The sequence below is a fragment of the Microcebus murinus genome, chromosome 8, assembly GCF_040939455.1.
Source record: "Microcebus murinus isolate Inina chromosome 8, M.murinus_Inina_mat1.0, whole genome shotgun sequence".
In the NCBI taxonomy this organism is placed as follows: Eukaryota; Metazoa; Chordata; class Mammalia; order Primates; family Cheirogaleidae; genus Microcebus; species Microcebus murinus.
The window spans coordinates 71,779,421-71,806,181 of record NC_134111.1 but is presented as its reverse complement, the minus strand read 5'-3'; the positions used below and the strand labels follow the sequence as shown (position 1 = coordinate 71,806,181).

Genomic DNA, 26,761 nt, shown 5'->3' with positions numbered 1-26,761 from the left:
TAATCAATTATGAATTGGCTGTGTGACCTTGGAAATGTCCCTAAGTCCAATGGGCTGCAGTCTCCTTTTCTACTAAACATAAGGATTTAATGAGTTCTTTGAGTTCACCTTATATAGGGCTCAGTTTAAAATTGTTGTGTTGAAATTCATCATTTAATTGCTTTAAATAAGAGAGACTATCTCACAGGAAAGAGATTTTAAGAAGCAATTAAAGTGTCATGATGGGGGAAGAACAGGGTCCTGTGGGAACACATGCAGGGATACCCAACCCTGCGAAGAAGGGTGGAGTGGCGGGAGAAGCGGTGTCAGTAAAGGCATCTTGAAGACTTAGTCCCTGAGCAAACACCCCAACAGGGTGCGGGTCTCCAGGGAGCCGAGGTACAAGACAAGCTTCCGAAGCAGAAAGGACAGCCCATGTGACTGCCCAGCAGAAGAGCAACCCTGGTGCCACCGAGGAGCTGGAGAAGTTCAGTGTGGCTCAAGTAGTGAGTGGAAGAGAAGGGCGGTGGGGAGGAAGGAGGGGAGCAGGGAAGGCAGGGCAAAAAGCTCTTCATAGGGGAAGTTAAGAAGATTGCAGGAAGAGCAGCAGGCATGGCCATGACCAGTCTTACACTTAGAAAGTTCACCCCAGCTGCTGTGCCGTGGAGGAGGGCAGAGTATTGAAGAAAGAAAAGACTTTTCTCTACTAACTCGGGTGATAAATGAAGATATCCCAGGTGATGGCTATGGGAATGGAGATTTCCTAGGGAGATATTAAAGGGGTTGACCCAATAGTACCTGGTAACTGATTAGAGGTGGAGGGTTAGCAAAAGGATCAAAGATAACTCCCAGGATTCTGGCTTGGCTAACTCTGGGTTGTCATTCATTCCTTTAAGGAGGGATTCAGAGGTGTGGCTGAGGGCAGGCAGAGATGTGAGCACAGTTTGAGACACGCTGACCTTGCAGTGGCTGAGGGAACTCCCAGGTGTGATGCCTTGCGGGTAACTGGTTGTACGGTTATGGGGTGGGGAGTGAGTGTGGGTCATATGGGGTAAGGAGAGGCACCTGGGCCAAAGGTATACACCTGGGATTCGACAGCATAGCGAGGGTAATGAAAACCACTGGCAGGGACCAGGGAGAGAGGGAGAGGTGACAAGAGACCCTACAAATACCAGCATATAACAGAAGAGCAGAGGATCCTGGGCAGAAAGAGCCAGAGATGTAAGAGGAGAGGAGAGGAGAGCGTGATGCCCCAGAAATGGAGGAAAGCAGTGTTGCAGGAAGCGGGTAAGTGATTATCCATGGAGAAATGTTCCCAAAGTAGTCAAATGAGATAAAATCTGAAAGTATGTCCATAAGATTTTGTGACAAGGAGGTTACTGGTGACCTTGGTGAGAACTAGTTAATGGAGTGTCAGGGGAAGAAGACAGATTAAAGTTGGCTAAGAAGTGAGTGGGCGGGAAGGAAGTGGATACAGCAAGTACCAACAACCGTGCTAAGCAGCCTGGCCGCGCAGGCAAGGAGAGGGACAGAGGGTGGGGGGAGGCTGGCTGAGGGCTGGAAGTCCTTTATAAAAGCCTTTTATGTCTCCACAAAGGCAGTTAGGCTGAATAATGAATTGTGAAAGGAAGAAGACAAAATATGAACTGGAATAACTAAAAGCCTCTACTTCCAGGATTGATCTTCAAACTTGATTTTCACAGTATCATAATGTTCTTCTTCCTTCTTAACTCAGAGCCCCTTTGTTTCTGTGAAGTGGGAACTTTACTTGCAAATAAAAATGTAAATGATATTAATTTAAACATACAAGCGAATCTACCTAAACTTAAAAGTAAAAGAAAGAAGCCCAGCTGTCTCAGATTCCAGGCGTTAATGATTACCTCCAGAAGATAAAAGAATTCTCACACTGCCCAGCAGGTGGCTCCCCTGTTTTGGGCTTAGGCAGGGAGCCTATGTCTGTCCACAAAAAGCTTGTGCTCCAATGATTAGAAACGGCCTTCAGAAACCACTCGGTTTATTCCTCTGCATCCATGTAGATTTGCACCTCTATCATTCTAACTATAAACAAGAACCTCAAATAAATTCTGAAAACTTACAAAGTCATCAAAAAACATTGTTGTATCAAAAGCCTGTGTAAGGAAGCATTTAAATTAGAAGTGAACTCTGTGTACACACATTTGCAGATGGAAAATATCTTTCTTTTTTTTTTTTTGAGACAGAGTCTCGCTTTGTTGTCCAGGCTAGAGTGAGTGCCGTGGCGTCAGCCTAGCTCACAGCAACCTCAAACTCCTGGGCTCAAGCGATCCTCCTGCCTCAGCCTCCCGAGTAGCTGGGACTACAGGCATGCGCCACTATGCCCGGCTAGGAAAATATCTTTCTTAGCAAAACCTAAAATTGTCATGCCTTTTCAACTGCAGAAAACGTATCTAGCTACTTGCTTTCACAATTCGGTGAAAGGACAAAAAATGGTAACTTAAAAATATGTCCAATAAATTTTGCTTTATGTAATTTTAAACAAGGTTAAAATAGCCATGCCTCTTATATGTATAAGGCAGTAACTTTGTGTTTGCTGTTTTGAGAATTTTAACATATACAACTTAATCTAATATGATGGAAAGTGCTCAGGTTAAGTAATTTGTTGATATTAAGACAAAGTTCTATCTTTCCTCAATAAGGGTCATTAGCATGATTTGGCATGTTGAAAATGTTATCATTATGCATTTATGAATATTCCCAGTAAGAGCTGTAGGGCAATTTGTAAAGCCCACACCCTAGATACCTCTCTTTGACCTCTCCCATCTAGTTGTGCCCTAAATGCCTACTAACACCAGAAATGACAGGGGTAAGAAAAGGGCAAAGGTCAGTTATAGCTGTCAGTGTACGAAGGGACTAAGAATACACACACACACACTCATTTACCATACTAGCTAAAACCAGCTTCCCTCACCTACCAACTTGTAAATGAATGTGAGCACTTCAGATGTGGAATCCAGATGGGAATGAGATCAGCACTAAGGTGAGGATGGCTCCCTCCACACAGTGCCTGGGGCAGTTCCCCATCGCCCAGGGCCTTGTATCATGTGACCTCTTAGTCTTTCCATCTTCCCTCATTGTCTAAAAACCTTGAGGAAAAAAAATTCTGAATGAATAGCCACTGAGCAAAAACCACCTCAGAAGCAGATAAGGTCTTTTTTTATGGGACAGGCAGATATTTATAATCACGAATGTAATTCTTGTTCAAAGAGAGGTCTGGGCTGAGTCAGATTGTGGAGGAGTCGGGGGAGGGGCAGAAGAACACTAGTGTATGTAAAAACACAGAAGCAGGAATAAACAGGGGAAACTCGGAGAGTTGCAGAGGGATGGCCACTGGCTGCAGCAGATAGGGTAGAAAGAAACTAATAGAAGAAAAACAAAGGCAGGTCATTAAAGAAAATGACCTACTTAACAAGAGAGAGCAACATCACTAGAAATAATTAAAGGAATTATATACACCTAGACAGGATTTTAATACTTTGTTAATCTAGAGACTTGAGAAGCTATATTCCTCTAAAAATGTTTATTAATATTTGTATATTTCATATAGTCATGTTTGTGCTGCCAAAGTAAAAACTGGAATATGTTTATTCAGAACACTGAAGCATTCTACCCTGTCGGCTAGTAGGATCCTCTCCACCACACTCTTCCTTATTCTTTAACTTTCCAAATTTATTTGTTGAAGCCATATTTATTTGTCAGCCAGGCTGGCACCTGCCAGAGCATGTTTCAGTTCTAAAAGGAAATCAATGGATCCTGGTGGCCACCTCAGCTCCCTTCAAAGAATGACCTTTAGGTGTGGTAACAAAAGCATAGTCCCTACCATGAGTTTTCTTTTTTATAATCCTCAGCTTCAGGTTGCATATTTTAATAAAGTCTGCCACTAATATCAGCTTCAAGGCTATTAAACCAACACAGCTGATTTCCTTATTCTCTACCCACTAATTATTTTCCTCTTTTTTGTCTTGTACTTGAAAAAAATGGGGATTGGTTGTACTGAAGTTAAGTTTAATTCTATCATCTGTGGAAAGCACAGACATTGCTATACTATGTTAAAGTAACAGTCTCCAACACTCCTTATATGTGTAAATCACACAATGTTTATTTTATGTAGTCAGGTATTTTAAATAAAAGAAAAAATATAAAAATCCCCTAGTTACTATGAAAATTACTCATACATACAAAAATGAACACTCACAAAATATAAAACCTCAACACTCATAATACTATGAGAAAAGGAAATCTGTCTCTAGTTTAAAATCAAGCCCCATTCCTCACTTTGAAGGCCAGACTAAGATGAAATTTGTACCATGGCCTGCAGCCAAAAGTAGACTATTTTGGTAGCTATACATCCTCTGTTTGTAAGGCTGCAGCCCCCAATCCCTGGTCTCCCTCCATGGCCTGTTAGGAACCAGGCTGCACAGCACAAGGTGAGCAGCAGGCAAGCTATGGAAGCTTCATCTGTATTTACAGCCACTCCCCATCACTCACATCACAGCATAAGCTCCTCCTCCTGTCGGATCAGCGGCAGCATTAGATTCTCACAGGCGAAAATCCTACTGTAAACTGCACATGCGAGAGATCTAGGTTGCGGACTCCTTATGAGAATCTAATGCCTGATGATCTGAGGAGGAGCTGAGGGGGTGATGCTAGTGCTGGGGAGCGGCTGCAATTACAGATTATCATTAGCAGATGCACAATAAATGTAATGTGTTTTAGTCATCCTGAAACCATCCCACCCCACCCCACCTACCCCACCACTGGTCCAGGGAAAAGTTGTCTTCCATAAAACCAGTCCATGGTGGCAAAAAGGTTGGGGACCACCGCCCTAGGGACTTGACAGTTAAGGGCTCTCTTATTTGACAATTCTGGCATTACTCTATAGCCCAGACAGAGTTTGCCAATGAAACTTTCTGCAATGACAGAAATATTCTGCATCTCTGTTGTCCAATATGGTAGTCACTAGCCACATGTGGCCACTGAGTACTTGGAATATGAGCAGTGCCACTGAGGAACCGAATACCTAATTTTAGTTAACTGTAGTTATTTTCTATGTAAATAGACACCCACACGGCTAGTGTTTCCTGCACTGGACAGCACAGGTTAAAATGTGGCACCAACCTTGAGCAATAGACTCAAGTAAAATTACTTTTCACTATATCCAGCCTGTTTCCTGACATAGCACTTGTGCCAACTACAATTAAATAACTAATTATGGCTTGCACTTTTTAACATCTGTGTCTCCCATAAGAACATAAACTCAATGCGTGCAGTGGCTGCTTCTATCACATTTGTGGTGGTATCCCAGCAGTTAGCACAGGGCCTTGCCAAAGCAAGGCCCCAAAGTGTTTGTTGAATGAACAAATAAATTGGATGCCACTGAATACATGTTATCCTCAGCCTAGGATTTCCCAGGATCACTGCCACCCAGCCCCAGCACAATCTTATTTTCCAACTTCTTAATTCTGGCAAGGAACAGCCAACTCACCCAGAAGTTAGCCCATTCTTTAATAACAAATATTTTGGCCCCTACCTCTTTACTCAGGAGGACCTTTTTAATAAGAGTCTTCTGGAGGCAATTATCAAATAGCTGGCCTTCATGCTATTTAGTGATTTCAAGGTCAGGTGGAGTAATAACAAGTACATCTGTGGGAGGCAGGAGGCAGGAGCCAGTGGAGTAACAATGGGTATATTTGTTGGGAGGTGAGCTAGTGGAATTCTTCAAATCATACCACTAAGGAGATGGTTCTATCTGCCCACGTGGAGAACAAGTCATGTGGCTGGGGGCACCCCAGTTTACATAAAAATGTATTTTAATTAAATTATAGTTTTCTTCCAATGATCAAGAGAAAATTGTGAGGTTTTAAATTTTTGTCCTAATTAGTTTTATATGAGGAAATTCAAACTTTAGCTTTCAGTCTTTCTCCTCCTGGGTCCCTAAATTAGTCTGTTGGGGCTGCCATAACAAAGCACCACAGACTGGGTGGCTTAAGAAAAAGATTTATTTTCTAACAGTTCTGGAAGCTAGAAGTCCCATATCAAAGTACTGGCAGGGCTGGTTTCTTCTGAGACCTCACTTCTTGGCATACAGATAGCTGTCTTCTGTCTGTATCTTCACATGGTCTTCCCTCTGTACCTAAGTCTCAAGTTCCTCTTCTTATAAGACACCAGTCATAATGGATTAGGGCCCACCCCAGTTACTTCGTTTTAATTTAATTACCTCTCTAAAGACCCTATCTCCAAATGCAGTCACATTCTGATGTCCTGGGGGTTAGGACTTCAATATATGAATTTGAGGGGTCACCATCCAGCCCATAATAGTCACTCCTCTTCCAATGTTCCAATTTCTGTCACAAGTAAACTTATTATTTATATTCAACCACACTAGAAACCTTTGTGTTTAAAACTTGGGGATAGTTTGCCTATTGTACTGTAAATAATAAACACTTCCAAGCTCATCTGAAGAAGGGAATGCACTTATCCTTCTGCATTCATATATTTGTAAGTTTAGGAGTTTATTACTATTATAAATTTACCATTGTTAATGAGCTTGTTCATCCATTGTATAAGAAATAGCCATGTAGCAGGGTAGGGGGTGGGGAGGGGGAGTCTTGTCTTATTGTGGACAAGGACTCCAGGTCCAGACTACCTGTGTTTCAATTCTAGCTCTGCCTCTTACTAGCTGTTAATATTGTTAAAGGTTAACTATTACCTAGCCTTTCTGCTCTTGAGTTTTCTCATGTATAAAAGAAATATTCAGTGCACCTACATATATCATATGTTTGCATTAAAATTAAATGATTTAATGAGTACAAGGCACTTGGAACATTGTCTAGAGAAAATATATATTTTGTAACTATTAGTTATTATTTGTTGTTAAATTGCATTCTGTATTTTAAAAATACATTCAAAAAGAGAATCAAATTCATCAGTGCAATTAGTCATATGCTTGATTCCAGTTTTTTTTTTTTTTTTTTGGTGAATGTTCTGAAATGTCCTGATTCTTGCTGGTGTATACAAGTTGCATTTCAATAAGTTATTAGATAAAAATAATCATGATCTCAAGATGAGAGGATTACTGTAAAAGTGTAACTGAGACCAAAATGAATTCTAGGAAGGAGAATTCACCATAAGTGAATTCTAGGAAGGAGAGCCTTTTTTCAAGGTATTTTCATATATTTATAGCACTAGGTATATGATGAGCTCTTAATAAATATTTGAAGAGTGACAGTGATGAAGATGGTGATGATTCACAAAGGGAGGAAAGAACTCAAAGATAAAAGGCACTCAGATTTTTAAAAAGATCATATAAAAAATTCTAAAGTTCAGCCACTTGGATTGTTAATGATATCTGAACCACGCTGGAAAAAGACAATAAACCTAAAGAGAAGTAAAATATCTTTTTTCAATCCTCTTATGAGCAACTAAAGGCAATAATGACTAAAGTCTTCTTGTACTGGGATAATTTTTAATATTAAATTCATATAATACAATTGAATCAGCACATCTTGAGTACATATTGTATACTTCTATTATAATAATAAAAAACTAAATATGAGCACTCAAATTATAAAATATAGAATAAGGTCACCAAAAATTGTATATACTATATACTCAGAATATCTGTGTATGGGTGGTTGTCACAACCCATCAAAGTAAGATCTAGCTGAGTTACAATTGAAACTTTCCTCATCTGATGTATATAATATTCTAGATTATTGGGCTTCTCTACTGTGCTTCCATATACAAATAAATGATGGGTTCACAAGAAGATAACATCACTGATGATGAATCCATTTGAAATTACTGAAGATTTCTTCTAAATGTAAACTTCAGTATGGAAGCTCACTATATTAGCTAATAATTACCCTTAAGATAAGTATTAATAATAGTTAAAGGCACTCAAAACTTCCTGGGAAACGGAAGGCTAGAGATAGAAAAATGCTTATGACAACTTCGTGGCAGCCAAGTGACAAATCCAGAAGGTGCCATTCACATAGAGACAATGTGAATGGCGCCCCCTGCAGTTGCACAGAGCACCACCTACATAGTAGTGTGCAGCAGCTCTGGCCAATTCAGGGATGAGATTGTTAAAACTTGTGCTGCAAAAAAGAAATGGCACTGCTGTAGAAATGTCCAATCAAAAGCTCCAAGAAGATAATTTTGGTTGTATCGATGTTTAACTTCAGTGAAATTCCTCAAGTCTCAGGTAATTATCGAAGCTAGCTGTCGTTCAGAGATCCCTATGAAAACTCTTCCTGAGTATCCTTTACAAACGAACCAAAGGATCTGCCCTTCCCAGGAGCCATGATTTCAAGAGCAAAGACAATGGTAATATCTTTACTATTTGCTCTGCTCTAGCCCCCTCTCTAAGCAAAGAAGAATCTCTAGAACAAAACTATACTTCCTGAGATTAACTCAATAATTTTTAAAGGGGTAGTTATTGAGTGGAGGATGACAGAAATGATTCCATCTGGTTGATATAACTGTGATTTAGTAGCCAAAAATGTATTTTCTAGAATTTAAAATTGTAATTTCCACCCTGATAGTGTTTGTAATTATTACATTGCTTATATATTTTTATGTTTTCATGAGAACAACTGAGAATAGATTTAGATAACCAAAAACTCAAAGAAAATTTCATTCTTCTATTGTTGTTATTATCATATCTACATGTATTATTACAGAGCTTATAATGAGTAGGGTTAATAAATGGGTTTTTAATATAAGAAACAGGAGCCTGTATTATAACACACACACACACACATACATACACACTATATATATACATATAATTGTTCCTTTCAATGGCATTCTTCCTCTCCCAGGCTAAAATGCACTATAGACTAAGGAGAGCAGGAAGGAAGTTGCTGGCTTTTTCCCTCTCTGGTTTCAGAGTACGTATGAAGTCTCTGTGGGCTGACTCAGAGGATACACAATACGCATTGTTAACGATCTTCAGTCCCACTTATTCAGATTTAATACAAGGATATAGTTACTACTAAAACATATTTTTTCATACACAAGAATTTACATTCAAGTTTCATGTTTAACAGTCTTAGATATCAGTTTCTTAGCTGATATCAAAACCATAATACATAAGAGCCTGTTTCCTGCAACATGTGTAGTGAGTGTGGAGAATCATCTGGAAGGTAAGGCAATGAGGAACTGGTGTGCAACCAGCCATGATTTCACCAGCAAATAAACTGTATGTAGCTCTCAAGTGTCTTTAGGACTATTCCAGCATATGTTCAATATGCCCATCCAAGCAGTTGAAGGAATAAACTACTGATTCAATAATGTACCACCAGAGAACATGAATAATTCTAAAACATTTAATCTTCCTTTGTTATATATTTTTGCTTTTAAAAAAAGGTGAAGCCCAATTAAGCCTGGAAAAACAGAAAATTACAGTGAAACAGACCTATATTTCTGACCTACAGCAATTAGAATTTGTTGCTGAAGCCCAGGTTATATTTTTAGGGCATCTAGTATATTTTAAATGTATATAAGAAATATATCTCTTAAGGCATGCTTAAGAAAAGCTCAGGAGACTAGATTTATTCATAATTGATCAGGAAATTTTGTTTGTTTTTTGGTCCAAGAAGTTAATAATTCCCAGGCAATGGGATCCATGAACCAATTTTATTCTAGTTGTTTCATGATGTCAACTGCTGAGTAGCAGACAACTGAGAGATCCAGAATATTCCAGCTGATTAAGGAATACCTCTGAGAGATTTGGGTTGCAATCTTTTTTTTCCTGGAATACATTATAAAGCAATTTAAGAACTTTCCATTCCTCAATACAATTGACTCAAAAGTCCATTGAGAATAGTATCTTTTAAATAAATGCTCAAAGACTTTAGCTATTTTTAAAACATATAGCTTTTCCTGGAAGATTCAGGAACCCAATCATGAGTGGTTAGTGTATTTCACTGTATCCCGAAGGATTTTCCTCAGTTAGGAAAAAACCTTTATACTCTTCTTTGTCTCTGAAAGCCGGAAGCTTCTACCTAATGACTTGATAAACTTTCCATAAAACCATGTGATGATGAAAAAGTCTAAGACTCAATTCTAAGTCATGGTTCTGTGATAGGGAGTCTTTTCCTTACAGAAGTTACCTTCTTTCAAAACATTAATGTGATTATTATAATGACAATGATGATAATGATCCATGTTTCTTGCCTTACTCAAATAGCTTTCTGAACAGTTATATGTTAATTTTTATGACTCTGAACTTATTTTTAAAACTCCAAAGGGATTTCTTTTTCAAAGAATCTATATAATTAATCTTCTCATAAAGCCATAAATTTTTCCTTAAAGGGAAAATTCAGTTCCTAATTATTCTGATTTGGTAGATAGGTATGTTCACTTACCACAAACGTTTAAAGTATCAATAATATATAGAGAGTGATTAATAATACAAAATTATCTTATAAGAAGTAGGAAATAAGTGGAAGAAAATCTTTATCCCCCTGACCTGTTACAGTGAGTATGTAATCTCATAGATGATGTATATTTGAGCACACTGGATCTACTTGAAATAAGAAAAGTCCAATTAAATTGGAAAATAATCGTTTCTGAATTGAGGGGAATTTTCTTGCTGCCATAATAAGTAGCAATTGATCTTTTCAATATGACTTTAAAAGAATAACATCAAATTTCATTATTCTTAACCTAAATTATCCTTCAGGTATTTACATTTACATATATGTATATCCATGTGCATATATACACATATAACATCTTATGTATACATATTTTATATATGTGCATATGTTGACAATGTCAAACTTTACCTGAGCCCTGTGTTCCTGGAAAACAGGGACAGTTAAGAAATCCCCCCATCCTTTTGTGTTGTGGGAAACACCTTACTGCAAAGAACCCCCCTTCCCCAGAGGACTTAGCTAAGATTCTTGGATGACCTTGTGTCTACCTATGACAAGACTAGACACAGATCCTCCAAATTTTCTTTCTTGCCTCATAGGTGATTAGCTGGACTGTTTGTATCCACTAACCAATCTGGACAAAGTACCTGCTACCTTGACTTGGCCAAACTTTAATTAAACTTCTCTCTTCCCCTTAGGTCCTTGAACATTCACCCACCCTCGGCACACAGCCCCTCCTTAATGGCCTCTACCAAGAAAGGACTGACCCCAAGGGAAGACTTTCCCTACCTGCGGATCAACTGTGGGATTGTTCCCCCACATGTGGTTCTTCCTAACCTTTTTTGCCCCTCCCTATAATACAAGAAAAATCCTTTCTGCCTGATCTTTCATGCGTTTACAGAACTTATGGTTGGAGCATTGTTACTGTTATAATAGACCCTTTAATGCAATAATTCTTTCAAATAGATTCCCTCTTTATCTAAATCCAGATATGGTTTTATTTGACAACGTGTGTGTGTGTGTGTGTGTGTGTGTGTGTGTGTGTGTGTGTGTATACATACATACACATTCAGAGAAGTAAGCTCACTTTGCTCTGATTTGGGTTAAAAATAAGGAAATTAGATAGATGTATCCTAGTTTATTCTTTGTTGAGTAGAAGAGGACCTCGTGTCTGTAAAACCTAAAGGGGTTATAAGAAACTAGAAGGAAACAATTTTGTTATCAGTGTTTTCTTTCCTGTTATATCATCGTAGAAAACAGTTAACACAGAGTTAAGACATCAAACTCACCTTAGCTAAAACTCACTTAGACTAAGAGTCTGTGTGTAAAAAAAAATTTTCTCTAAAGAAAATTTTCCTTCAAGAAAAGTAAGACTTGCAATAACTTCACAAAATGGAGCCAAGTCCTCTCTGGTCTATGATGCATGTATTCATTAGAATCCTGCCACTTTTGAATTATTCAGAATCATTATAAAATGCAGCTTTCATCCGAAAAAAAAAAATGTACCTCCAAGAGACACTAAATTTAGTTCTACTGGAGATAAAGTAAAGTGGTGTGTGCTTCCATAATCATGTCAACATCCTGGCTTTTATCTCTACTAAACTCCTGGGTAGCACAGCTGGGATGCTGCCACCCAAGGCAGAAATCTGGACACCACGTCACCAGCCTGCTTATTGCTAAGAAGCATTAGCATTCTATTTGAACTGTCCTACATTGTTGGATAAAAGTTGTTTGAAAGAAAGTTTTAAATTTGTGGCTTTATTAGTATAGATGAATTAAATATACTTTTGTTTTCTAACCCTAATGCTAATATTCTATGTTATATCTCTTTCTCCTTCTGCATCTTTTCAGCTTTAAATTGTAAACATCTCTGAAAAACCAACCTTATAATGTTCTCCTCTGCACCTACAAGTTGTCAAATGAATTTTATGGATACACGTGGACATAAAACGTTGCCATAGATTATTTTTTTTAGAAGGTAGGTGATTAGATTCATTTGTAATTAACAATATGACTCATGGCCAGATTTCATATAGTAACAAATTAGCTAGGATGTTAATGAGTGGTAATTAAATGAACAAGGCAGAAATTTTAGAACTCCCCAGGCCATGCAGAAGTTCAGCACATCTTCATTTTGATTTGTTTTCTTTTCACCATTTTCAGATTGTTTTGGCAACCACACTCAAGTATCAAGATACAAGGCAGGGTTTTGGAATGCATGAAAGGCTTAAATATTTACTCTCTGCTGAACTGGTACTTCCTCCTAGAAGACTTCCCTGACCTCTCCATTAGGTCAAATCCTGTTGCATGTTCTCATAGTGCTCCTGCAACTGCTTCTTTAAGATACTCATCACAATGACAAATTTTACGCTCATTACGTGATTGTTTAATGACTGCCTCCCCTACTAGACTGACAGCTCCACAAGACCAGAGGGGTCATGTTTTATTCATCAGTACATTCCCAAGCACAATGCCTAGCACCCAGGAAGGACTTAATAGATGTATTTGTTGAACAGATGAATTTGGTTTCACCGAAAATAAAATAAAATATTTTAATATTATTGTTTGCTAATTTGTGGATTAAAAGCCTCATTTATGCTTTGCACCTCCTTATTTATCAATGTTGAGGTGGAACTAAATTAAATCAACTTCTTGAAGTAGGAGATAAGGGTCCTCCTATACCAATAAGCCAAACAATAACAAGGTTCTAAAAATGTGTCTAGAAGTACCTTTCCAAACACTAAGTCTAGGGATGAATATATCAGACTTAACTTAGAAAGCCCCAAGAATAAATGTTATGCCTTCTAAATGTATACTTCTTATTTAATAAGGCCTAAAGATATTTTCTTTTGTATATAAAGATAATGATACTGACACATGAAATTCAAGCTGTTTTTCTAGAAGTGATCCATCCATTCTCTCTTTCCTGCCACCCACCTTCTTCCTGGTGATCAATGACATGCATTGTAAGACCGCTGGCTAAGATCACAGGTGAGTCTAGGGCAAGTCTGAGTAAGACTAAACCTGTCGCTACTGGACTCAGACCCTCAGTTTTAGTTTCATCCCTATTTTGCCTCTCCCAGTTGCATTCACCAAACATTTCCAGCATGACTGATACCATAAATGTTTGCCAAAATTCCAACATTATTTTTTCAACATTTAACAGACAAAAAAATTAAAATAAATTTCAGAATAAAATGAATTTTTAAAAATTATTTCCTAGAGAAGACACAGACTAGATTCTGGTCTAAGACCTCAGTTGATAAAGGACAGATTGGGGGGCTGAGCAGCAGAACTGTGGCTGTGGGGAAGGGGGCATGAGGAAGGAATATGAAAAGGAGTATGGCTTTTGAAAAGTTTTTGCTGGAGGAACAGCTCTTAAATTTCCTCTGTCTCATCAAGAAATGGTGGCTGGCAACGTCTGGATTAAAAGCCAGAGAACATCAAAGCAGTCCCAGAAAAACAAGAAGAGGCTGGCTGAGTTCTCAGGGGTCCAGGGTCTGGCTCTCTGCTTTGGTATTTTTGTTGCTGTTTTATTTTGCTTTCATGATCTCAGTGGTATCTGTCCAAGGGCTCGAGTGTATCCATTCACTCAGGGGTGATCAGGCCCTGCGGAGCTGATCCATGCTAACCAAGCTCATAGGAGATAGACCAATAAAAAAGAAAGTTAACTGATTCACAAAGAGAAATGTGACTACCAGACAGAGGGGACTAGTTATGTCATTTGGTCAAGCCTTTCTATTTTCACTAGAAAAGAATACTTGGGAAACCAGGTTGAGAACAGAGAGTTGCTTGGTAAATATAGTGTCAGAGCAGGAGTAATTGGTGCTCTCAAACTATACTCTCTTACTATATTTTTCTGTACTCTAGGAATATACTGTTAAGGTGATTGGAATACTCATGCTAGCTGGACAGGATGCTCACACCCTTGGATTAAGATGATAAATATAAAGTACTTGGTATAATGCTTGACACATGGAAAGCACTCAGTTAATACAAGCTATTATGATTATGGTCTATAAATATCCTGACAATGTAGAACTTTGTATAATATATGTCAGATACCACTTTATATAAACTCATTTAGCCCTCACTATAACCCTATGAGTTGGGGATAGTTGAAGAACCTGTCTCTGTTAGATTGTATTCACCAATGTCTGCTCCCCTTCCTTAAGGAGGCTTCCATTGGCCCTACTCCACTGAAATCAGACTTGACCGTTGGACTTGCTTTGGCCAGTCACATGGGAGTGGAAAGGACATGTGACGCTACTGGGCAGAAGCTTTTAAAGCCAATTTGTGCTTTCCTACCTTTAGGATTGTAGAAGTATTCATTGAGATGGAGTCCCCATTAGCCTGTGTTCCTGAGAGGCGCTGACTGACTTGTGACGGACATGCAGTACTTGCAAGAAATAAGCCATTGTTTTAAGCCACTGAAATTTTCAGATTTATGTTCCCAGAGCACATCCTAGCACATCCTAATTGGTTCAGAAGCATAGAGACAAAAGGAAATTTTCCCAAGGCCTCACAGTTAGGAAGTATCTGGCTGCACAGTCTATACTCTTAGTCACTTTACTTTGTGTTTCTCAATAATGGATAGTAGTATCACTATTAAGAATCAGCCAGGCGTAGTGGCTCATGCCTACAATCCCTGCACTTTGAGAGGCCAAGGTGGGAAGAATTGCTTGAGGCCAGGAGTTCGAGACCAGCGTGAGTAACCACTGACAGACCTCATCTCTACAAAAATTGTAACAATTAGCTGGGCGTGGTAGCACACAGCTATAGTCCCAGCTACTTGGGAGGCTGAGGCAGGAGGATTGCTTGAGCTCAGGAATTCAAGGCTAAAGAAAACTCTGATCACTCCACTGAATTCCAGCCTGGGCAATGGAATGTAACTCTATCTCAAAAAGAAAGAAAGAAAGACTAGTTTATTATTAATGAATTGTTGTCACTGTAAATATCTGTTTTTTCTGAACAAGTTGACTAGGGAGGAAACCTAGCCTTTCTCCAGCTTTTACTGCATCAAAGGCCAGCAGCTGCCAGAGACACCATAGAAAAGTTCTCAATGGATAGTGTGGATGGTCTCATACCCTCATCGCAGCCCCCAGGGCATGGTCACCATGGCTGCCGAAATAGCCTGATTTATTCCTCTCCACCAACTGTCCCCTCACAGTATCTCAGAATGATTTAAAATACCTATGGCCTGTGGAGAGTATCCCATTCTCACTCTCATTTAGTCTTTCAGAGAAGGATGCCTCATCTTATACTTCTTTTTGCATTAGCTCTTCATCTTGTCTCCCTTCTTCTCTTGTCCCTCAACAATGAACAGAGACTTCAAAGGTGTTTTCAGACTCTATTAGGAAGCATATTACTCTACTGCATCCTTGTAACTTCCCTTATGTGGCAAGATTCCTCAGAGCTGTGAGGGCCTGAAATTTGGGGAAATTTGTGAGGGACTCTGCCTGGGTTAGAAACACAAGAAAGAACCCAGGAAGGAGAAGAGAGAAGCTTCAGCCTCTACTCTTCCCAAGGAAAATGAAAATGTGGTTAGTTTAACAGCAGAAGGAGCAAAGGCTTAAGCAGTGATAAAAAGCAAAAAAGTTAGGTGAAAAAAGAACAGTCATATCTACTAAACGTAAATCTATAAAAGCAGCCCAGGTTTATGGCACACACTGGAATACAGTAAGTTATAAGCTGGAAATCTTTCCAGGGAAAGCATAATACATATGTAATAGGAGTGACCATTGAAGAAGTAATAGTTTCATTCATCTTTCATTTACTGCATGTTATTCAACTAGAAATCCATGAAATTCATGAACAAGAAGGCAACCACTTCTTAACCCTTTCATTTCTTCTTTAAGCTCTAGTGATCACCTACTTCATGGCTTTTCCTTTGTAATAAAATGTTTACTAATTGTATTCATTCAATATTAATTTTTATATATCTCTACTTGATACTTCTCCAGCCTGCTAAAATTGATTTTTTCATAAAACTTTTAAAAATGTAAAGATAATGAAATTTAGTTCCTTAAAATAGCCAATGGGCCAAGTTAAATATATATATATATATATATATATATATATATATATATATATATATATATATATGGAAGACTCACTAAAATGCTACTCTTGGGTTCTAATTTCAGTTTTATAGATGTTACAACCTTACAATGAAGTTCTTTTTTCTATTTAAAAAGTCAAGTCACTCTGGATGGAGTCCAAGATTTCAAATGAATTCCGAGTCAAAGTAAACAGTATTTTTATCAGTGATATAGCATAAGTGCATAGCTCACTCCCAAGAAATCTTCAAAACTCTCATGAGTGAAATACTCCCCCAAATTAATAACAATTTACTATAATATGTTGGCTATGTAAGTGAAATTGTAGTATCTCTTTCGAGAAGCCTTAAAGAACAAGAAAAGTTCCCATCATGAGATTTTAATATTATGTTAACAACCAAACTGCTATGGTTTGAACGTTTGTGTCCCCTCCGAAATTCATGTTGGAGCAGGCTCTGTGGTATAATGGACAGCGCACTGGATTTCTAGTGGAGCCTGGTGTGGTTATTCAAAATTCATGTTCAAACTTAATCCCCAATGAAACAGTATCAAGAGGTGGGGCCTTTAGGAGGTGATTAGGCCATGTGGACTCTGTCTCATGGATGGGATTAGTGCCTTATCAAAGAGCTGGAAAGAACTATCTAGACCCTTGTGCCATGTTTTGCCCTTCCTTCCCTTTTCACCATGTGAGGACACAGTGTTCCTCCCCTCACAGCAACAAGGCGCCATCTTGGACGCAGAGACCAGGCCCTCGCCAGACACCAACCTGCCCTCACCTCGACAGAGGACTTCCCAGCCTCCAGAAAGAAATTTCTGTGAGAAATAAATTTCTGTTGTTTATAAATTACCAATTATTTTGTTATGGCAGCAAAAACGTGCTAAGACACAAAACTCAAATTTGAAGGACATCTAGGAGAAAAGACAGAAGGAAGGGATTATTAATGTGTGAGAGTTATCTTGGTCCAATGATTGTCTTGAAAAGTACTAAGGACTGAGTCATGGAGACATTCATCATCATATCATCCCAAAAAACATGGTGGCTATTGAAGGAGCTCAATTTTGTGTACAACAGTGAAAAGGATGAAATAGAGAGGAAAATGACGGTTATGGTTGTATGCAGACATACAGCAAAAGTGTGGGGAAATGTAAAAGATGTGCTCAGCAAGTCCCTACTATGGACACATGTACGATGCTAGACTATGAATTAAAGAAAAACACATGTATGGGAGCTTCCAGGACCATCTTAATTTCTCCTTGCTAGATGCTAAAGAAAAAGACCTAAAACCTCTGGAAAAATGGGGGTACTCTAATTATAATTCATATTCATTATACTGTAGAGCTATTCATCTTTCTGAAAATTTTTCTCCCTCTGTCATTTTTAATATCAAATCAATGTAATACTGAACTGCAGAAAGCACAAACTAAAGGATTTATTTTGTAGTCTCAGCTCAATTTTCTCTAAGACCACTGCCCCTTTCTACCACTCCCTGCTGCCAACTCACCATTTTGGGGAGGCCATATTTCTCATTTTTCGCAGCTCCTCTATTACTTGTTGGAAATTACACTGGAATTAACATTTTTATAAATGTGAACCCACATATTTAACCAGTATTGTTTGATTCTCACTCCCTCTTGCCACATAGTGGGGAATACTTGCCTAAATCATGTATAAAGAAAATTTTCAGAGGGGGGGGGAAATGGGCATTTATTGAAACCTTAAAATCTGTACCCCCATAATATGCCGAAATAAAAAAAAAAGAAAAAGAAAATTTTCAGAAGGCAGGCATAATTTAATAGGTGAACCCTGCCATATCCTAATAATTCAGTGATTACGTCTTACCAGGGTGGTTATTACTAATTTGACCAATTGTACCCAAGGCAAATTGACTATAGTGAACTCATGAGGAGGGGAGGCATTTATTGAAAGACTTTGAGGAGCTCTGAAAATTAATAACAAGACTGGAGAACCAAGTAGGAGCTAAGTGCGCCAAATCCAAGATACAAGAACTAAAGGAAGATTCTTATAGAGGAAGACATCTCAGAGTAATGCCACTGGAATAAAAAGTCTCCCATTGAGCCCAGTCTCTGTCTCTCAACTAATAATTCAAATGCCAAGGGGGTCATCTGCCCAGCTCGTGGGGAAAGGATACCTAATTAACAGGCCCACCAAACACAATGGAGGAGAGAAAGGCGTTATTGGAAGTCTGGAAAAGTCCACTACTCTTGTCTAAGTTCCTAGGGCTCAAGCTGAAATACCAGCAGCTAGTACGTACGCTGTAATAATAGAAGATCGATCCTGTTCTAAAAGCTTTGTCTTGGAATAATTTGAACAGCCACATGTGACAATCCGCTCCTGTCACTAATTTCCTCAGCCACATGTGACAATTCTCTCCTGTCACTAAACCAAACAAACATATAAACCTACTTCAGAAAACACTAAGTGGGCTTAAATCGGAAGTTAACAAGGAAACAAACAAAAATAACAACAAAAACCTTGTTCCTCCAGTGGTCATCCTTACCTGGCAAACAAACAAAAATCAGTAGCTCACGTATATACTGTCTAGTTTCGTGCACTGTGACTTAGATCTTTTGCATGTACTATCTCATTTAATTCTCACGAAAGCCAGAATGTAGGTATTATTACCACCCTCAGGGAGATTATGTCACTACTATCAGGCAATCTGCACACAGAGCCTGTATACTTGCACTAGGCTGCCTGGACTCAATGGGACTGAGCCATATGGATTGAAGTTTACAGGCGGCAGGACAGGGTAGTGGTTAGAACCACCAGCATGAGTTAAAAATCTCAGCTCTGTCATTTATTAGCTGTGTGACTCCCAGCAAGAATTTAAACCTCCTTTAATTCCCTCATCTGTGATATTGAGAAAGTCACATCAGGGTGAGCACATGTTGTTGCAGGAAGAAAGGGGAATGGTTTCTAAAGTACCTAGCCTTGAGTGCTGGTCACATATTAAGTACTAAATAATCAATGGTCATTATTGGCTACATGTCTGTCTCCCCTTGTAGACTTGTCCCGGAAGCCTGGGTGACATTCTTGATATCTGTCCCTCGCACTTTTCTCAGTGATCGGCGCATTGACAGGTGCGGGTAGATATCTGTGGGTTCAGACTGCCACATTATACTCTAGGTGCTAATCTCATCTCCACCCTTAAGCAAATGAGGCCTCATCTTCCTCCATCCACTTCTCCCTCTGCCACCTTTAGAATGTTAACTTTGTGAGGTCAGGGTCTGTGTCTCTTTTGTTCTCCATGCATGCCCAATGTCTATTACAGAGCCCAGTACTTAGTAGAGGCTTAACAAATACCTCTGGACTAAATTTTCAATAGATATTTGTAATGTTCTTAAAGTTTACCTAGCACTCTCACATAAACATATGGAACATCTCTGCTAAAACAGAGATGTTGTTTTAACATCTCTGTTGTTAAAAACACAGGCTCTAGAGCCAGACTGCCTGTGTTCAAACTCCAGCTCTATTTACTAGCTGAGAGGCCCTGGGGAATCTATGTAAGCTTTCAACACCTCTGCTCTCCCACCTGTAAATAACAATACCTGGAGTCACAATTGTTAATGTATATAAACCTGGTAAAAACAGTGCCTGGCACATAATAAGTGTTCTTTAAATGCCAGCAATTATTAAACTTGTCTGTGGCTGTTTTTCTTCCAACACAGTGTCAAGAATAAATTATTCTCTCCTTTCATGTAAGAAAATATAAAAAGTGGCATCTTTACTTCAAAATCCTAAGATTAATTTGCAGCAGAGAGCAAATCGTAATCTCAAGAAACTGACTTCCAAAGCTATTTGCAAAAAGAAATGTATTTATAGGCACTGTTCTTAAAATAAAAATCCGAAATGGCCCTTGATATTCTGTAGTACAAGTCTCTTCCAAACCGCTTGTGTTGGAAACTTCCCCAGCAACATTTGGCATGATTCTCTCCACAAACAAGAACAGCCATATTGACTTGAGTAGAAGCGTTCGTGTGAGTGAAAACACACATGCGCACAAACACCAGGCAATGGAATTAGGTCTCACACACGGGCCATCCCCATCTCCCCCACAAACTTCATTGCCCTATTAAGGGAAAAAGCGTGTCAATCCCAGTATGCATTGCCCCAATACTTAGAGCAGGAACCTGGTGACCACGCCACACGTTACTTAAAAATCTAAATCTCCATATTTAACCAGGGATCCTTGTCTACACATTGGGGAGAGGAGGAAGAGAAGAATACAGGCAAAGAGCAGCTGGCGTCTGTTCTACCTTCAATACTGTAATGTTCCAAGCAAAGCTCTCAGTCGCCTTGTTGAGTTTTCTTCCTTTCAACCCTTCTTTCGCCCCCAAATTATGAAGCTCTTCATGGAACTCCATCCCTTTGAAAAAAGAATGCATAACGAATCTCAGTTTAAATTTCAGAAACAAAAAAAAAGGTTTTATTATGAAAATATTATCAGTAAAATATAATTTCACATTCCTGTCCTCTCATAATTCCTAAATCCCTAAATTGAATTCTCGTTGTCATTCTGCTCATCCCATCAAACAGCTGTCTTTAGGGGCAAACTAACAATAATCAATGCATTAGGCTAAATTACATTTTAAACAGCCAGGAGCTGTAGATAAAAACACGAGAATAAAGGAAGTAAATTCTCCCAAAAGGTTATATCCACTTGTTTGTCCTTTTCCTGATTTGTGCATGAAATGGTGTCATGGGTGAACGGCAACCGCATGTGAGGGGTGCACATGTCTTACTCTTCTTTGTGAACCATCCCTGTGGCTTAACAGTCGGCCCTGGGACCCACGTAGTCACAATCCGTAATTAGTCATGCTGACTTAAAAACAAAAAAGACTTTTAACAAAATAGCATTCTTGGAAATACCCAAGTGCTTCAGATTTGGGAATGGCCTTAAAGCCTTAGCCCAACTATTCACCCAAGCTTGAATACTATAAAAGCCATCCCCATCATCTGTTTCTTCAGCCTTTGTCTTAGCACCTCAGGGATGAAAATCACATTCTCTTATGAATACTCATTCCATCTTTGGAAAGCTCTGACTGATATTGAGCCTAAATCTCCTTCCCTGGAACTTCTAGCCCTTGGTACTAGCTGGACACAGACCAACAAGGTCTAATATCCTTTCCACGGTGTAGGGTTTTAGACATTTAGAGAAAGATATTGGGTAAAACCTCCTCGAGTCTTCTGTTCTCCAGATTTAACATTCTAATGGGTTTCGGCTACTAATGACTCTTCTTTAAGGATAGCATCCAGGCAGGGCCACTGCATTGCCCAGCTTCCTGGAGCTGAGCAGTGTGGGAACCTGCATGCAGGTGTGAACACCGTACTCAAAGTGCGCTTGAAGCAGCCCACGAAAGGTGGGAATTTACCACCCTTCTCCTGGTTCTGGTTATTGGACCGTTATTAAGGCAGCTTAAAACCACATTAACTTTCCTGGTGCTAACTTCACAAAAATAATGGTGACGAGCTTGGTGACGAGCACCACTGGGGAGCCCAGGCTTGCATCCTGGCTCCACCACTCACTGGCCACATGAGCCCGAGCAAGTCCCTGAAACTCTCCAGGCTTCAGTTTCCTCGCTAGTGAAATGGTGGTAACAAGAGGGTTTCCTCATGGGAGTTAAGTGAAGATTAAATGAGTTAATACACACAGAGCTCTCAGAGCAGTGCCCGGCATCATTAAGTACTGGGTACTATTATTTCTCTGCTTCCTTTCGGCTGAAACATCGAAGCCTGTTGGGCAGTCAGTGAAGAGAGCCAATTTAGACTTGTCTGGGTTCAAAGGTCAGCTCTACCACAGGTTGATATGGGACCTCGGGGAATTCACTCAGTCTCTCAGAACCTCAGGTGCCTCATCCACAAATTGGATATAATGATGATTACTTTGCAGAGTCATTGTGGGGACTAAGTAGGACAGTGGAGGTGCTTAGTATATCATATGCATATGTATCAAGGAAGTGTCATTGTTGTCATCTTCCTGGTCATAACCATCATCATGTGTGTGGACAGGGGAGCATGTGCATCCAAGAGCAAAAGCACAGGAGTGGATGAAGGTGAACATACATAAACAGTATACTCACAGATACGTGACTCATCCCACCCTTAAAGAAAGAACATATCTAAAACCTAAGATGAGGACTAGTACATGAGGCAAAAGCCTAGAAGATTAGTAGGATTATGGTTCACGTTGTAAAAATGAAGTGGGTTTTAAGGGGCCATGTGGAACCATAGCTTCCCTACCAGCAGTAAAAGGTTTTGATAGTGTCCCAAACCACAAAAGTAGATTCAGAAACCCTCAGCCCTCTAGACATCTTCAGACACCACTCCCAACCCCATATACACACATAAAATCCACCTATTATCAGTTAGATTTCTTCCGGACTAAACAAAGACTTAAGTATAACTTAAAAGCGTAGTTAAACAATGCTATAAAATATTTTAATTTTAAGAGAAAGAACAGAGAGCTTTTTAAAAAATCTGCCAACAATTATTATGGTTTCTAAACCAAATAGAAAAAAAAAGCCCACAAAAAAACAGAAAACAATTACCTGCTTTCTGACACTGTGCAATTTTTTCCTGGACTGTGTCTGCCATTTCTATGAGAAACCGGCTCTCTTGAATCATCTGTCACAAAATAAACATCAAAAAAAGGTGGTTGTGAGAAATCCTTAAACTGGCTCATGGGGAAGATGACATACAGACAGACCCACAAGACACTTCCAGTAACAGGGAGCCATGTCTCAACCAAAAGACGAGGGAGAGGAAAGGACAATCTCTGTTCCAACCCCCCTCCATTCCAACACTGAGGCCTACGTCACCTTCTTCATGATTGCTCCAGTTGTGTAACATGCTTGGCATACAGTGGGTGCCAAATAAATAGCTGCTGAATAAATGCAATTCTTTAAGTCCCAGGTCATGTTCATAAACACCTCTGATTCTACCCACTTGCCCCAAAGATGAATGCACCATCAAGGCAATACAATAGCAGTGAGAAGCAGAAGAAGGTTCTTTATCCCTCCAGGGGCTGTCAAATGTCACCTTTAAAAATATTTTCTGCTCTATTTCATCCTCCTTGCCTCTATCTCACCCTTCCCCCACCAAAAAATTAAGTAGCTTCTATCTTCTCCGAATTCTGGCAAAACTCCCTCTGCGGTGCTCAGAGGGATACTGGAAGTTCCACTCAGCCACTGGCAGGTTTGGTCCTTCCCATCTCACTCCTGCCTAAATACTACTTCCAGAATCATCTTCCAAAGTCACGGCACGAGTTAATGCCTACCTTTGCCATTTTCCCCCTTGCTTACTGAAGCGGGTTATTGCTCTACCCTAGAGTTCACGTCTCCCCATGCTCCAGCCCATCTGCCTCAACAGCCATTGCCTCCACGGTGTTCCAGTCCTCCTGGGTCCCCGTTGACCTGGATGAAGTATATGTGCCTAAACGCACCCTACATGTTCCTCTTTCCACACATTTCTTTCCATTAGGGAAGCCTTCTTAAGCTATCTCCCCCATTCAAAATCCTACCCGGCCTCAAAGTTCACTTCAATGCCCCCTCCTCTATTGCTTTCCTGATTTCCCCTTCTCTCTCCCTTTCACTTCCCCAATTCCCAGAACATTCTAACCTTTTATTCTGTTCATTGCGTTTCTTATTTTCTATCTTAAATTCTAGTTTGTTATTTACCTATATTATCTTCCACCTTCTCACTTCACCAGTAAATTGTAATTCCAGTAGAGCAGGGACTCAGTCTTGTTCACCTTTGTACCACAGATTCATCCATCCATTTGTATATACTCACCTTTTCCCTATTTTACTTCTGTGAGCCTTATTTCTTCTCCCACACATGTATACACAATAAAATATTTTGGTTATTACTGATCACTTCTCAAACTTGCAATTGTTTTTCTGAATTCTAATCTATTTGTAAGTTTCTCCACTCTATTTTTTTTCAAGGCTTCTCCATTTTTCTACAATTTTACATGCTCTGAATTCCCTTTTAAATTAAATACTGAAAAATAAGTACAAAGCTTTTAACAGGATTACTCCTGTAAAAATATAATACTCAAACATCAGAAAATAAAGCACTAAAATTTTATTACACACTTATTTGAGGAAAATTAAATTCAGGGTCAAAACATACTGCAAACCCTATAACTCATACTCTCCTCAAAAGCCCCCAAATAAATATTTGATCACCCCATAGCATAAGAAGTTTCTGTATTCCCCGTTGACTAATAGATTACTTCATAAAGAGATAATCTAGTGTGCTTTACTTCAAAACAAAGGAACATCTCTGTGAGATTCCTCAGTGGATAACCTGAAATCCTTTAGTAATAAAAGTTCCAAATTGTACCTAAAATATCTCATCATTAATATTCTCAGAAACTAAAATCATTGCTCATGTGAAATTTTCCCAGAAGACCATTTGATCTTCTCTAGGAAAACAGCTTCCACTTCCATTGTATTTAGAAGAACACTTTTATTCTATTTTCTGTAGGCAACTTTCAATTATCAGTAGTTATAGAGAAAACAAATAGATGGCTAATATGTACAAATAATTCCAAACGACAATTAAAGTCAACAATTCCAAATTCTCAACTAAGTAATTCATCTAAGTTGTTAGGGAGAAAAAATGGTCAATTTGAGTTTCATCTCCTTCCTAGGTCTCTCCTGATACCGAGGGAAAAGATATATGAAGTGCAAAGCCATGGAGAGGAGCTGAGAAGATGTCCTCAGATAATCCCCAGCTGGGTCGTCAGTACACTCAGCCAGCACAGGCTGGGGTGACTCAATCGATAGAATCTGGCAGTGGCCTCATTTACATATCTGATGTCTCAGCCTGAGCTCCTAGTTGCCTTTGCCTGTTGTAGTAATACAAAGAGCTTTTCTTTGGTTCTGTCACATGAATATCTCCTAATGGATCTTATTTCCTTGCCAGGGCTTTGTATCTAAAAGAATAGAGGACTTACCCAGATAAAGGCTGGCATTACTTTATGCATTAGATGTGTCCTAAGCAAGGATGTACAAAGTTGTGAGTTAAGATTAAAACTATTTATTTAAAAAGAAAACTTTACTGAAGGGGACAGTAATGCTTTTACTCAGAGGTGGATTAAATTGTCTAACCTGTGTGGAACAAAAACGGTTCTTCCAGCTCTTCCCAATAAGGAGTTTGTTTAATTGCTCGGAATCATTGCAGAGTCAATGTAACAATGTAAGAGTCAATTTAATAGTACTGAAAAGACAGACTTTCATCATGTTAGGACTCAAAAACCTTCCATAGATTCCAATTACCTCCTAAATTATGTCTAAATTCCTAGAACCACAGAACTTCCTATTTAGAAGTCACAGTTTATCACAGACAACCCCATTTTATAGATTAAGAAAACTGAGCAAAAGTTGACTTGCCTGAAGCCATATAGTTAGTAAAATAATTTAGATTAAACGGAGGCATTGTTGAGGAGCAGACCTAAGTTTATAAGTTGTTCTGTGTTACTGATATTATATTTAAGTATAGAATTCCCATTGCAAGGGCAAGTTGGTGATAAACATTTAATAAACTCATCAAGTAAATAATCACAAAAATAAATTTTTGCCATGACTGTTTTTTTCCTTCCAAGTTTAATTTGCAACACATAGCCACTATTATAAGTGGCCTTCCTAGAAAACCTAGAAAGAAATGTGCTTACATGGGTCCACTGCTTTTTCAGGAAGGCATTAGGAATTGCTTGAGAATATGTGAGCCAATGAAAGGCCTATCAACTGTAGACCTATTTTTGTTCTTTCCCCTTAAGAACACTGCAATAATTCATCCATCTCTTTCCTGATCAACAAAACACAAGGTTTGGGTCTTTGATTCCGCAGTGGCTCATCTTTTCAGATTGTTTAAAATAAGAGCAGAATTTTATTAAACCTGGTACATTTATAAATCAGATTGCTTTTACATATATATTTCCTGACTAGAATGAAGATAATCTCCTTTAATTCTCAAATTCCTTAAATATTTTAAATGAAACAGATGAGAGCATCATTAATAGATTGGTATCTTTTGTTTTTAAGCCATCAATCCTGTCAACATGGTTAACCCTTGGTGAAGCAGAGACAAATTTAAGTCAGAATATTTGCAGGCTCAGTGGAAGTCCACTGCCTTTGATGTAAGCAATGGAGTGTCCTTTGTCCTGGAACTGGTGCTGCATCACATTTCCAGGCCTGACGAATAATGGTGCAGGACAAGAAAGCTCGCACAGAGCAGGCTGGAGGACATTTGTCTCCATGTTCATGCTAGTGACA

General features: G+C 39.0%; 1 protein-coding gene across 2 annotated transcripts in view; it reads right to left on the bottom strand.

The window, feature by feature from the left end:
* PLCL1 (phospholipase C like 1 (inactive)) overlaps positions 1 to 26,761 on the bottom strand; it is a 391,376-nt gene that overhangs the window by 16,917 nt on the left and 347,698 nt on the right. For both annotated transcript variants that reach the window (XM_076005775.1, XM_012776999.2), the window contains 2 exons: positions 23,030 to 23,105; positions 20,738 to 20,847 (listed from right to left, as the gene is read on the bottom strand). In XM_076005775.1, the coding sequence (XP_075861890.1) occupies positions 20,738 to 20,847; positions 23,030 to 23,105 (186 nt within the window). The remainder of the gene's footprint in view (positions 1 to 20,737; positions 20,848 to 23,029; positions 23,106 to 26,761) is intronic.